Raw genomic sequence first — 13,757 nt, 5'->3', positions numbered from 1 at the left:
CAGTCACACAGACCTGATTCCCTTTTGAATATATGGAGTTCGCAAAGCCTGAAGCCTGTTTCTCGAGCCGTTTTCCGCTGTTAGGACATCCAAGAACCACACAATGTCCGAATCCCATAACTAAAATATGACAATATCAGAACCAGAAAGAAAAGGATATGGTTCAAAAGACTAAAAAGACTGGCTTTGTTGTTTTCCCACCGGGAAAACAAACATGGCGGTTTGATGTTCACTTTTTTTGAAAATCCATCCCAGTATGCATTGCGCAATGACCAGAACTCCGAAATTTGTGATGCATGTATTAAAATATACATATATATATATATATGGAGGCACCATCTTTGTACAGAACATTCACTACACTGCAATCAATGAAAATAAAGTTTATGGTGAGAACAATCAATCATCAGAATCATTAGGTTGACCATTATTTTATACTAACTTGTGTGATTATTTTTTATTCAGATAGATTCAGTAAGGTTTCATTTTAAGTTAAACTGCTGAATGTATTAATCAATTTGAGTCCTTATTAATATATACATACATATTTATCATTGAGAGTTTAGTTACTGCTCAGTTTTCCAAATGCTAAATTAGTAACAGTACGGATGTGAAAACAACTTATTTTAGGAAGATTTAAAATAAACTACTATTTTGGCAAATGAATGGAACAGGTTGTGAGCGGGATAAAGAGGCGGCCAAGGCAAGTGCTTAATGATGTGTGAGACATTTTCACAGTTTGTACCAATTTAGATGAAAATGTTTATGCAATGGGAACTTTATCTTGTTTGTTTGGCTTGTCTTCTCTCATTTACATCTCAATGCTTTGCCATAAGTGCATAATTTTGTACTTTCTATTGTCCTTGTATACCAATATTTCTGTTATGAACCAAGACAGAACTATAAGATGTCTCAGATACTATTAATGGAGTGGCATATGGCCTATTATGACTTGAAGTTCCCTCAAAAGTTTCATCTGTTTAGCAAATGTATATGCAGTGATTGTTAGTCAAAGTTTTCCTTTCAAAGTATGTGATTGAAGAAGGTGGTGTTGTGAACATCTGAGATTCTGTGTTTCCAGAGCTGCCGTGTTTTTTTGTTTTTACAGCTTTGAACAAAAAGTGAGGAAAAACATCACACATTTAGCACAGCGTCTGTGTGGAAATAGGGCAATATAGTGAAATGTCAGTGCTTGCTTAACAAGATTAATGAAGTAACAACAGTTGGGCATTAGTCATTTTTCATAAAGATGGGAAGCAGCCACGCAGTTAGAACATTTCTGCATAAACAATACACTTTATGCCTTATTAATAAAAACAACGGCAGCAGCTTTTAAATGTAAAAGCCATGTGCATTACAGGCCACTGCTCTTAGTCATTTCTGAAAGCTGAAGGGCTGTACTAAACATGATATTTTCCTTGGTCGTCTTTTATGTTCTGGTACAAATGTGGGCCGTGGGTATGTGTAGTTATTGTGGCCTTGAATTCACTTTTAAGCATCTGTGGTACTTTAAGGCTGCAATATGTAGCTGTTCTAGTGGAGGGTTTGCTACCTGCTTGTCTCCATGGAGATGCATTTCTGATAATGTTCCACACTATGGTATTTAAGTCATGTAGCACATTCAGTTCACTGGTTCCTTTGGTGATGAAATGTGATTGTCACATGTGTATGGCTATTTTATTAAGTTCAGCAACAGTTTTAATGTGGCCTAAGACACATCATTACACAAGTTTAAAATGACACACTAGCAGAGAAAGTTACATAGTGTCGTTAACTGGTTTGTTGTGGGAGTAGAAGAATATATCATACATCATTTAAAGCAACATTTAATTATAAAAACATAAAATCTTTATACTGCCAAATATATTATTTCATGAGAAGTTATTGACCAGTACTCAGTGTGAACACAATGAAACCAACCTTTAAAACTGTGTTATTACATGCCAGTTTTACACATTTATCTGTAGCTGGTGTTAAAGAGATTAAAACACACGTAGAACTACTCTCTTTTGTTCGGTGTATTCGAGATGAACTGAGTCAGGGTTACTTCAGGACGGGCTGCATCACCATTGTGCTTGGTGCACTTGTCTGAGTCTTTCACATGGACCTAAACTAGACACAGATGAGTGAAATCTTATATAATCCACTCATTTGCGTTTGTTTCTAACATAATCATGTGTTAATTAAAAGTTGGGGTGTGATTTGGTCCCACTTTATAATAACGACACCTTAATCAGCAATATTAACTACTTTATTAAGGGGTTATGGTTTGGAGTTAAGATATTAATAGTTACTAGGTACTCACTAAGCATGAACCATTCTTAATAAACTCTGTTTATTATGATTTTTCTGTTAGTTGTTTTTTCTTCATGCTTTATTAAGGCCATTTAAAGTGTAGTTATTATGAAGTGATTTCTACTAAAGACATGCTAGTGCAGCAGTAGTAGTACACTGGGGTTTCTTTCACTCTTGCACACACATCATATCATATATAACATGATATAAAGCTTAGCATAATGCTGCCTTTTGAATAGTTTTCATCTTCATAGGTTATTCCTTGTCACACTGGAATAGTCCTTCTGAACAGCTTTCATATACATTTGTGCGGACGCTGCTCCCATTACACAATAGCCACAGTTCTCAGACACCTTGTTACATCAAGTAGTTTTATCCTGTTCTTTCTGTAAAGAAGATTCTCTTGAGTTGAGCACTTAAGAGTGGATGAGCCGTGTTACAGCTTCAACAACAAAAGCACAATTTCTGAAAAACCTTTTGTTTGTTCACAGAAATAGTTTTTTATCCGTGATATTTTCAAATAAATTAAAGACAGGATTGAGTTTCAGTGGTTTAAGGCCAGGGATAGAAGGTTTTGAAGGTTCATCGAGCAGTTTATATGGCAACCTCACCTGAACTTTTGAAAGTAGTCGCCAGGCTTCCATATTTTTAATGTGGAAAAATCTAAATTCCCCTACTACTGTTTTACCCCTTTGCAGTGAAATGTTTCAGAAAATGCACCATTAGCATCACAAGGGGTCAGCAAAGAAAAAAGACAACTATTTAACATTGATGACTTCTATCTGCAGTGATTTAGTGTTTTACTCTGGATGCCCTTCCTGATGCAGCCCAATTCATTTATCAGGTCTTGGGACTGCAAAGCCTTTAATGTTCTGTGGCCCAGCTGATAATAGACTTAATGTTTTTAGCTGTAACATTTGCACTCTCAACCAATCTTTGTACAAACTTTTGTACTTTTTGTTTGATTAATCCTAAATTACTTTCTTTTCCAATCAATTACATATGCCTCTCTAAAGTTTGAAGATATTCTTAAGAGTACATTAAAGGAGTATTACAATTACATTCTTGCCAATCGACAAAGCATTAAGCATTGGTTAACTTTCTTTCCTGTTATATGGTGCTATTTTTAGGACATACTGTATACTATTTTTTGTTAATTGCTACAGCAACGGTGCTATCATTCTGAAACTCTTCGATACGAGATTCAGCCATTGGGAAGAGGTCTGGGCCTTGCAAGCTAACATCTCCCAAGCATTGTGCAACTTTTCTGTCGGAGGGTCCATCCCCTGCTTGTCATTACAGGTTTTTCTATTCCTCTAAAATACACTTCTGTAGAGGGTTGCCTCTCCACAGATCTGACCTTTAATATACCCAACAGTTGTCGCCCTTGAAATAGATGGGTTTACCATATTTTCCGCACTATAGGGCATGCTCTTAAGCCTCCAACCCCTTCAAAAAACGACCGCGTGCCTCACAATCCAGAGCGCCCTCTACACGAATCCACTCAGATGTCCCAGCACAATTTCAGTAAACTACAAAGCCGCACCACCTGCAGCTCACGCAAACACGCACGGAGCAGACAGCGACTGCGCAGCGAAAAACACCTGCAGCCACACTCATCACACCACACAGATGAGGAATAGAACGGAGGAACGAACCGAAAAAGTGAGTGCAATGTGCCACTTCTAGACATAACTGAACAGCTGAGTCACTGTGAACAAGCCAACAATCCAGCGGTCCCAGACAGCACCTCCCTACACATCCAGAGTCACCATGAATGCGCCAAACAAAGTCTGACTGACCCATATAACAGTTTTTCGTTTAAAGTCCGGTGTGGTTTATTTGTGAAAAAAGTTCGAAAATAGACCATTCTATGACAGTGCGCCTCATAATCCAGAGCACCCTATAGTGCGGCAAATTAGGTAACCTCTACCGTGGAACATTCTAGACAAAGCAATAGCATCTCCGTGAGGACAAGCAGATGACTGACCCTTCCAAAAGAAAAGTTGTGCAATGCATCTTTAAATAAAAACTTATTTTTTTCCTTACCTGCCTGACCCTTTTATTTTCTATTGATCTAAACTAACTTTCCTCCCCTCTCTATCACCCAGCGTTCAGTTGCACCAAACCAGCAGGTGCCTTAGCATTTCTTCTGCTTCTCTTGGTCTCCTCAGCAGGACTCCCCATCTTTTATCTACTGCGCATGATGAATACGTAATCAACTCATTTACTTGTTGTGAGCCAGAGCCTCTTTCCAGGTGCGCTGTGCATGTCTTTGTCACTCAATGGTATCAGGAAGTTTGGTGGAAAATTCTAGTCTCCAGCTCTGTCAGCCTTAATTGCTTTCCATGAATAGAGGTGAATTTTGGGACACCTTTTTAACTAAACATGATTGGAACTATCTGAGCACATAAATGAATCAGGCTTCCCTCTCACAGCTCATTGTTCTTGGGAATAAGTTGTCACCTTTTGTCAAGTGCTGCCCACGCCCTGACAACCACATATAAAGTTTCATTTGCCTGCTATCCTGAGGTACATCCCAAATTGAAAATACTAATGATGCCTGGTCACATATGAGATGATGAGGAAAGGGGAGGTGTTGGTAGCTGTTTGAAATACTAATTGATTAAGTCTGCATTATGAATGTGATAGAAATTAATTCTTACTTCTTCATCAGTGAAAAGGCAGTGTCATGCAGTCTAACACAGAAGAGCCAAGAGTGGGAATCCAAGTATGCATGGATTAGATTAGGTTAAGTTTCTTTATTAAATCTGTAGTTTAATAAATGCAAGAGTGTAAGTTTAATGCACTAATATCTAGGGCTGTAATCATTTATTGTTGTCGATTATCAGCTGATGGTGTCTTATTCAACCAAACTTTGTTTTAGTTGACTAATCATTTTATTTAGATTTCTAAGGATTTATTTAGGACAGCAGGAAGGAGAAGTGAGTAAGTTACCTGAAAATAAGACTGAATCATTCTTAAGAAAAAAGTACATTGTGCAACTTTTTTAGTGGAGGGTCCTCCATCTTCTTGAAATGTTGTTGCTTTTTCTAGAATGAAAATAAGTCGGTCCAGAATATATGTTGCACCAGCCAAAAATGCGCAATGAAAAAGAAAAAAACATATATAAGTCGCACTTTTTGGGGAAATGTATTTTGTAAAATCAGAGACCAGGAACCGACATTTCATCTTGAAAGTCAAGTTATACTAATAACAACAGAATTGAGAACAACAGGCTGAATAGGTGTTAATATAATGCAATATAATATAATATAATTTAATTTAATATAATTTAATTTAATTTTAACATAATATATTAACAGTTATTCAGATAATTATAGCATAAACAACATAACATAAGTTTACCAAACTCACAGTCTCACTCCAAATCACTAAATCCATTGAATTCTTCCTTGGTGTCGCTTCTACACAACCTCCAGAGATAAACCATAGATCCATGATGTAAACAGAGCGCTGCTTCCTCTTCTGCGTAGCTGTCATCAGATTCAGCATCAGTTCCAGTTAGAATTATTGCAGCCTTTCTGAATCCCGACAGGATGGTTTCAATTGTCATTGAAGTTCAGGCTTTGTCAATTCATCCAGTGACTTCCAGGAAAGTTACATGATGCACTCGCCCGGTTGCCGTGAAGCTGTGTTCTCCAATCCCGCTTTTTGCCAGTCAATCACAAGTTTCTCGCTCATTCCAAACTTTCTTTCTGCTGCTCGATTACCATTTTCAGCTGAATATTTCACTATTTTTAGCAAGACAGCGGCTATTTCTACAGGAGACATGCGCAGTACAGTGCGACAATGGTACAGGAGTAATAGTAGTACTAGATACTGACATACGAGCCTAGAGTGCCCTCTCTCGGCTGTCAGTCTGAAAATTTTAATATAGTACATTTTAATATAATAATATAAGTTACATCGGAGTATAAGTCGCAGTACCACCCAAACCATGAAAAAAAGTGTGATTTATAGTCCAAAAAATATGGTAGTTATACATTTTTGTACATAACACGGCAGATTAAATCTATGTTTTAGAGATACATTATTGATCCTTGGGAAATTCAAGTTTTGCAGCAGAAACAATTACTGTGCACTTCTCAATCGCCTTTGTGTCTCAGTCAAAGGTCTCAGTGCCAGAGACCTTTGACTGAGACACTGAGGATGACTGGTCAACTGGTCAGGCAGGGTCAGCAGATCATGTATCAGAGTAGTTTGAGGAGAGGAATAGTCCTCCAGACAAAAGCGCCCTTCCTCTGTGTCATCTGTGCCCTGGACCCCTGGACATCACAGCAGTGCTCAGTTGGAGCCACACCACAGGAAAGCATCTTCTAAGCCGCGTCTTTATAAAACTACATTGTTTCCTAATACTTTTCTTGTACTTCCTTTGGTTTTGATTGTGAGTGTAGTTCACATCATAGAGATACATAATAGTTTCTAGAGATTTTGCCATGCCTCTTTTTCGGCAACCAATCAATCAGCAGGACATGACTGTAGTTGACGAGGCATTTCATTTCAAGGCAAAGCGATAACATCTCCAGGGAGACAAACAGGTGACAAATGATGCACACGAAAAGGGGTATAGAGGTAACCTGCTTTATTCACTCTTTATTCAAGTCCAGTTTTGTGCGTCATGTTTGTACTACTGTAATAGAGAACACTGCAGCTTTGTTCTGTGAGTGCCAGCTATTGTTTCCGCTTGGTTACATGTGTACTTTTTGTTTGTAGGATGAGACCCGGGTGAAGGTAACTGTGTTGGAAATCCTCCCGGTGGACCACAAGGAGTACAGCCGCAGACTCATCAGAAACATCCACAAAATGTCCGCCTCAACTTGACCCCCTCAGTGAAACAGGGCTGAATCAGAGCTGCTCATGTGACTCTGGTCCAGTTTCTTCTATCGGAGAGAAGCAGCAGCAGCTAGAGGCCGGGGGTGTGAATCATCAAAGAAAATGACAGCCAAACAAGAGACTGGTATTTACTGTTCATTTGTGTTTGTTGACCATCTGTGGTACATTTGTTTGGAGGAAAGAACTTGTTTGAACAGTTTAAAGTGGGTCATTGCAGATGCATGGGCATACATTACGGAAGTTGCACTAGTATTTTATTGTACATTTAACTGATTTTTTTCTTTTGTCACTGTTGTTTTAAAGCATTTCTATTTTCAAGTTAATGAGCAACAGATCACAGAAATCTGCTGACAGAAATTCTGAACACTCCGAACTGAGATATTCAGAGTTGTGTCACTTTTGTTTAATCTTGTTAAGAGTTTCTTATTTTTGTGGAGTTTTATAATTATTGTTAAAGATCGTTCAATAATTATTTAACAGTGTGATCATATTTGAAGTGTTTTGGGCCTCCTAAATACTGTTAAAAAGTGTGATTAAAGAAGGCTCTTTTATCTTGTCTTGTTTTGAGTTTTCAATTTATTACTTTTTAACGCAGCCATAACAAAAAAACAAAACTACTAAAACAAAAACATACGTATGGTAACACTTTATACTGCACTTAACACTTTATAAAGCACAAACAAAGACTAAATTCATAATGACCGAATGATTAAGAATGGCCTTTTTAATACCTAAACTGCTAACCCTAACACCTTTTATTAAATAGATATAAGCCTGAATCATTCTTAAGAAAAAGGTGCATTGTGCAACTTTTTAGTGGAGGGTCCGCTATCTTCTTGTCTCCCTCTACAAAGGGAGACAAGCAGGTTACAAAACTACGCTACATTACAGTTCAGATCTGTGGAGAGTCCCCCTATTCACAGAAGAAATTAATGATAAAATTAAATAAATAAAATCTGAGCAATAGAATCACCCAAAATAAATAACCAAATATGCAGATATATAAGTTCAATGTCATACCATGGAACAGTAACATCTCCATGGAGGTAACCAGGTAGTAGACTCTCCACCAGAAAAGTTACACAATGCAGTTTAAGTCTTTGTTCATGGTTCATTAAGGCTAACTGGTGCGTAGTTACTATCAAGTGGTAAATGTATTAAACTCCTCCCAGGTATTGGTTGAGTGGACAGACGAGAAGCTGGTGAGTTACTGTCTGAAGTGGTGATTATCGCTGTCCGTGGTTCTGAAAACCTGAGATCCTGATATTAGACAGTGTGTGTTTGATGTACTAGGCAAAAATTGTCCTTAAAAGTTCTGTGCAAACACTTCTTGTACAGATGTGGCCAAGTTTGACACCAATTTGTTAGAAATGTGAAGAATTAGATGTATAATTGGTCTGTTTCTAGTCTGCAGTGGCCAATATCTTAACAAAAGTCTAGCAAAGGACTGGACACTCAGGATGTTAGTGAACTACTGCCGAATAAACAAATGAATAACTGATGTAGAATTCATTATAAAATCCCTTATTTTTTGCATGAATTACACAATGAAAAGCTTTTAGCATTTTTTTTTTCTTACATTCATGCAAGTAACTACTACTTTCAAATTGATATCTTTAAATGGAAGCTTTTTTCCTTTTCAGCTCCAGTATCTGGCCTTACTGTTTGCAATGATCTTTACATTCCAAGCATCCTAATTATTCAGTGATGAGTGCTTTCACAAATTTTACAGATCAGAGCAGAGAATTGCTGTCATGCCACGGCTAACAACAATTAGCATGCTAATAGCACACTAACGTTACTTCATGTTTCATGGCTGGTAAAAGTGCTTCATAATTAGCACTTTGAAAAAGTAATGCTAATTATAAAGCAATATTACCATCTCAGTGGGCTATCCAAAATAAATTGCAGACAGCACGCAGCGGTCTCTTTTTGACCCTAGGAGCTGTTTTTACACGTATTGGGGCAAAACAAAGGTTACTTTATGACATTAAAATATCTGCCACAGTCTCTTTATGTGACTGATAAACTGGTATACTTTTTACTTGGCCTGTGTGCTGGTGTCTGGCTCAAGGGCATGACACTGTTCCTGTTGGCAGGTGCTCCTCTCAGCACTCACTCCCATCCCAGAGCCACAGGATGTCCCGACACAAGAGCAGCACCCTTGGGAGATTAGGACAAACACATTGCTCTGCTCAAGTCACAGCCACCTTTCTCTCAACTTTTTAATATCTTGCTATTTATCTCGTCAAAAGGTCATGTCTGATCTCTCACTTAAAATGAGCACATATTTGACACGTTTTAATGCCGGTTTTATGAAGTCAAATAGCAGAGCTAGGTAATGATTACCTGATACCTGCAAGTCATTTGAACTAATACCTTGGCCCTTCATTCTTACATTTATTAAAGGTGCACTGTGTCATTTTGCGGGTGAGAGTGGGTGGGGACATGATGCCTACAATATGGTATTAAACTTAACTTATCGCCATGGAAACATGCAGATGATGTTGTATTTAATTATAGGGTTGCTTTTGGTGCTGCTTATACATTGATACTGTGAGCATAGTCACATGATCTCCACAGATCTGACCTGTAACATGCCCTTTAGCCTGCTGGTCCAATGGAATCCCTTAATTCCATTCTGTTGAACGCAAACAGGCAAAACAAGGCAAGAAAATCTTCTTGGAGACAACCAGGTGACTGGCCTTCCCCCACAAAAGTTACATAGTGCACCATTAAATATATTTTTTTCTGTTTGCAAATACCACTAATTAAACAATGTTTATATACTACATTAGCTGTCACACTCAGTACTTTTTCTTTCCTCTCAGGTAACATTAATTTGAGAAAACATTATCTTTTAACCATACGTTTTTGGTCATTCTGTCACCCCTAGTTTCCAGTCAAGGACATTCAGTAAAAGAATGTAAAAGTGAGCTGCCTCATACTACTTTAAATCTCTCTGTAGATGAACTATTTGCCAAAGAAAATTGCTTCTCTACCTCCAAGGTCGTCTATTTTAAACCATGTCAATTTAAAAATCAAACGCCATGATAAGAAGATTAAACCATTTCTACATGAAGATGATTTGAATTCAGACATGACCAGGTGCAGTTGTTCATAAAATATAAAAAGAACAGGGACATCCCAAAGTCAGATTAGTTTAAAACGCCCTTGATTGAGAGGCGTCAGTCCACAGCCCCGGGCCACTGTGAGACATTCGAGGACAGTGGGAAAGATTATAAGAAACATATTTTAATATTATCCTCTGAGAACTTTATCAGAGACAGGAGTGAAGCGCTGCTAAAGCTTCATATCTTCTTTGAGGGAACAGGGGACCTTTTGCGTTCATATCTGTTCAAAAGTATGCGCTACAAGGACGACAAATGGAGAAGAGGTGTAATGGCAGAGGTTGCAGCCCTGATCACAGCCAATCAGAGGCTCTCTTATCTCACAAAGGCCTGTGCTCTGCTCAATAAAACTACTAACATGTCTCTTTTGTAATCTTGATTGTGACTTAAAGCAGACCTATTACTTGAGCTTTTAACCATAGTTTTTTCGCCTCATCATTTACTCACCCGAAGTTGTATTTGGAGTGATTGATGCATGTTTGAGTAATCTTTAATCTCTTATTTTCAAGACACCATATTGCCGCTCAATCCCTGTTTTTACCGCCAACAGCATACGCCCACTTCTCTCTACTCACTTTGTTCTCCAATTTTCTTAAACAGTAATACACACAGGAATCGTAAACAATCTTTGTATGTGTGTGTATGTATGCATGTGTGTAGGGGGTGGGGGCAGGACAAGGTGCGTCTGAATGAATCGAACGCCCACAGTGTGTCAGAGGTGTAGCCCTGAACTGTCAGAGCTGTTCCACAGGTACAGCACAAGGACTCACTCTTCTCTCAGCCTCTGATTGCACTCTTCTTTATTCTCCATCCTTGTGTACTGTGGCTGAACACGCTACTGTTAGGACATGACGAAAATGTTTAAACTAAATTTAACTGACCTAAAGAAAAGTCAAATTTGTCACACACAGATCATTCTGTTATCCAAATTTCCATGTGAACCACAAACTGCTTAGAAAATGTGCTGTTGGTGGTTTACAAAGCCTACACTGTAATGATGCCTTTTTTTCCTCTTTCTGATTACATTGTACTTCATGAAATATCCAAAAAGTAAATTTACAAATGTTGAACCTGATGATTCCTATTAGCGAATACAGTTAGGAACCCACTATATTACAAAAGAAATATCTCTATCATTCATGTCAGCTGACTCACATCTGTATTAAAGGGCCAATATAATGTTTTATTTATTTATTTATTTATTTATTTATTTTTATCTATGTTCTAATGCTGTTTCCTCATCACAAACATACCTGAAGTTGTCTTTTGTTCCATTCACACATGTTTAACACACAAACCCTGAATATTTAGGCTGAGCTCTTCTCTCAGACAAAAAAATACTGTTCCACCTTGTGATGTCATGTGATGATACAGGATCTGCTTCACTGTGTTTTTACTTGGAATTGCTCATCTCTAATAGCCTGATTCACTTCGTAGAAACCGTCTGACCTCGGACATTAGGATTTGTTTGCTCAATGGAAGGCAGGTACTTTTTATTATTTAACAAGTCGCTGCTATTTGGTCATGACGTGTCGTGATGTAATGCTCCACTAATAAGGCTAATTGGTATTTTAAATTTTTCCCAAATCTCATAGGAAGAAGGGCAATAATATCTTTACCCTTGATAAAATTCACCAAACATTCTCTTTGTTCTGACTTTAAATCCTCGATCTTGGCAACCATTTCCAACACAGAATGTATGGCTCTTCGCTGATTGGCTGGTGCCCAAACTTGCACTTCTAAGGTTCTTGCAAACCGTCTAGTGTATTCCCAATCCTGATCTAGTCGCTGGAGAGAAATTAAATTGAGCAGAGGCACTAGGTGGTGTCAGCCTGTCTACATCTCTAATGAATTGGGCTTTTAATTTAAGAAAAAACACTACATTACATCACAAGTTGGAACAGAGCATTTTGAGCTTAGGAGGTGTAGACAGACTAATAATAAAGGCTTACTCAAACGTGTGACTGAAACAAAACACAACTCCAGGTCTGTTTGTGAGAAGGTAACAACACTCTAACGTGCCTGAAAGTTGAGAAGAGTCAATTTAGCACAATATAGGACCTTTAACTATGATAGGGCTATAGAATGTTGTGATTCCATCTGAAACATGACAGTATAAATAAGGTGGATTTAGATAGTTGTCTGTAACACCTCATGCTTGTCTGGGTTCATTGTTGTTCCTCTAAAACTATTACCACACGTCAATAATCCACAGCAGTTTGAGTCCAGGGTGCACTTTTCCTCATTACACCAAACACACAACCGCAATGAGTTTCCTGTCACTTCTGAGACACAGGCACACTGCTGCTTTTCCTCAGTGTGCTGTAACAATACACACAGGAGACAGAAAGCGCTCCAAAAATCAAACTCAATTTAACAATGACAAACTGCACTGGGAATATTAATAGTTTTAAAAGCTTTAAACTCATATAAACCTGGAACTAAATCGATCTCTGAACGTATTATCTCTCTATTCACTGCATTAATGCTTTTTATTATTTTTATTTAAAGACTCTTGGGAAGTTTAAGCCATTTTATAATATTGTTGCCTCATCCAAATCATACCAGACATGTGTTTTTGTTTCATTCACACATGTTTGAACAATCCTGCATTATGGGGCTGCCTGCATTTCCAGAGCTCAAAATGCTCTTTTCCACCTTGTGATGTCATAAGGTGGTAGTTTACTGCTACATTTTACCTTTTGTTCAACAGAGATTGGCAATTCCTGAGCTGAAATTGTACAAATGATTCTAGTGAAGGTGTACGGAGTTTAAAAACAGAATGGAAAGAGTCCTGTATTACCACATGACATCACAAAGTGGAACAGAGTGTTTTCTGTTTACAGCATTTCTGTGTTAAACTTCTGAATGAAACAAAACACAACTCCAGGTATATTTGTGCGAAGGAAACAACATTATATCATAGATCAGAAAATAGAGTAATATTGAACCTTTCAACTCTGAAATATGATGAGCCCAGTACACAGTTGTTATGTTTTACTTGATTATGAGAGCTAGGCTAACTTTCTTTTAACTGAACATCAAACATGCCTCTACTTTGAAGAAATCAGATCAATCTGAGCAAAACCTTTATGCACTTGTATATTGAGGCACTAGGATTAATGATTTGCTTTATAACCATATCTCCTGTGTAGTTTAAGGTGCACTGTGTAGCTTTTCTAGTAGACAGTCCATCACCTGCTTCATGTTATTGCTTTTTCTGGAAAGTTCCACATTCTAGCTTTAAACATACTACAGGTGGTTTTATTGCTCAAAATTCTCTTGTGTCATTTGTTTTTCTATTGAGCTTTATTTAACCAGAAGAGTCCTGCTGAGATTAAGAATCTCCTGGCCCACAGGAGACCCTATTGTACGTGAGCACCCCAAGGAAACCTCTGCACGCACAGGAAGAATGTGCAAACACCACACAGAAAGGCCCCACACTAGTCTGATTCATCAGCTGGATTCACTTCA

General features: G+C 37.9%; 1 protein-coding gene across 2 annotated transcripts in view; it reads left to right on the top strand.

Moving 5' to 3' along the window:
• The window catches only part of LOC110158459 (replication protein A 70 kDa DNA-binding subunit-like), a 55,806-nt gene extending 48,103 nt beyond the window's left edge, over window positions 1-7,703 (top strand). For both annotated transcript variants that reach the window (XM_020922956.2, XM_020922957.2), the window contains one exon: window positions 7,033-7,703. In XM_020922956.2, coding sequence (XP_020778615.2) covers window positions 7,033-7,140 — 108 coding nt within the window. In that variant the 3' untranslated portion in view covers window positions 7,141-7,703. The remainder of the gene's footprint in view (window positions 1-7,032) is intronic.
• The last annotated feature ends 6,054 nt before the right edge of the window (window positions 7,704-13,757 follow it).

This window comes from Boleophthalmus pectinirostris, unplaced genomic scaffold (genome assembly GCF_026225935.1).
Source record: "Boleophthalmus pectinirostris isolate CB_2022bp ecotype Guang Dong unplaced genomic scaffold, ASM2622593v1 HiC_scaffold_12, whole genome shotgun sequence".
Lineage (NCBI taxonomy): Eukaryota > Metazoa > Chordata > Actinopteri > Gobiiformes > Gobiidae > Boleophthalmus > Boleophthalmus pectinirostris.
The sequence above is the reverse complement of the archived record's forward strand: the minus strand, read 5'-3'. Positions and strand labels throughout refer to the sequence as shown.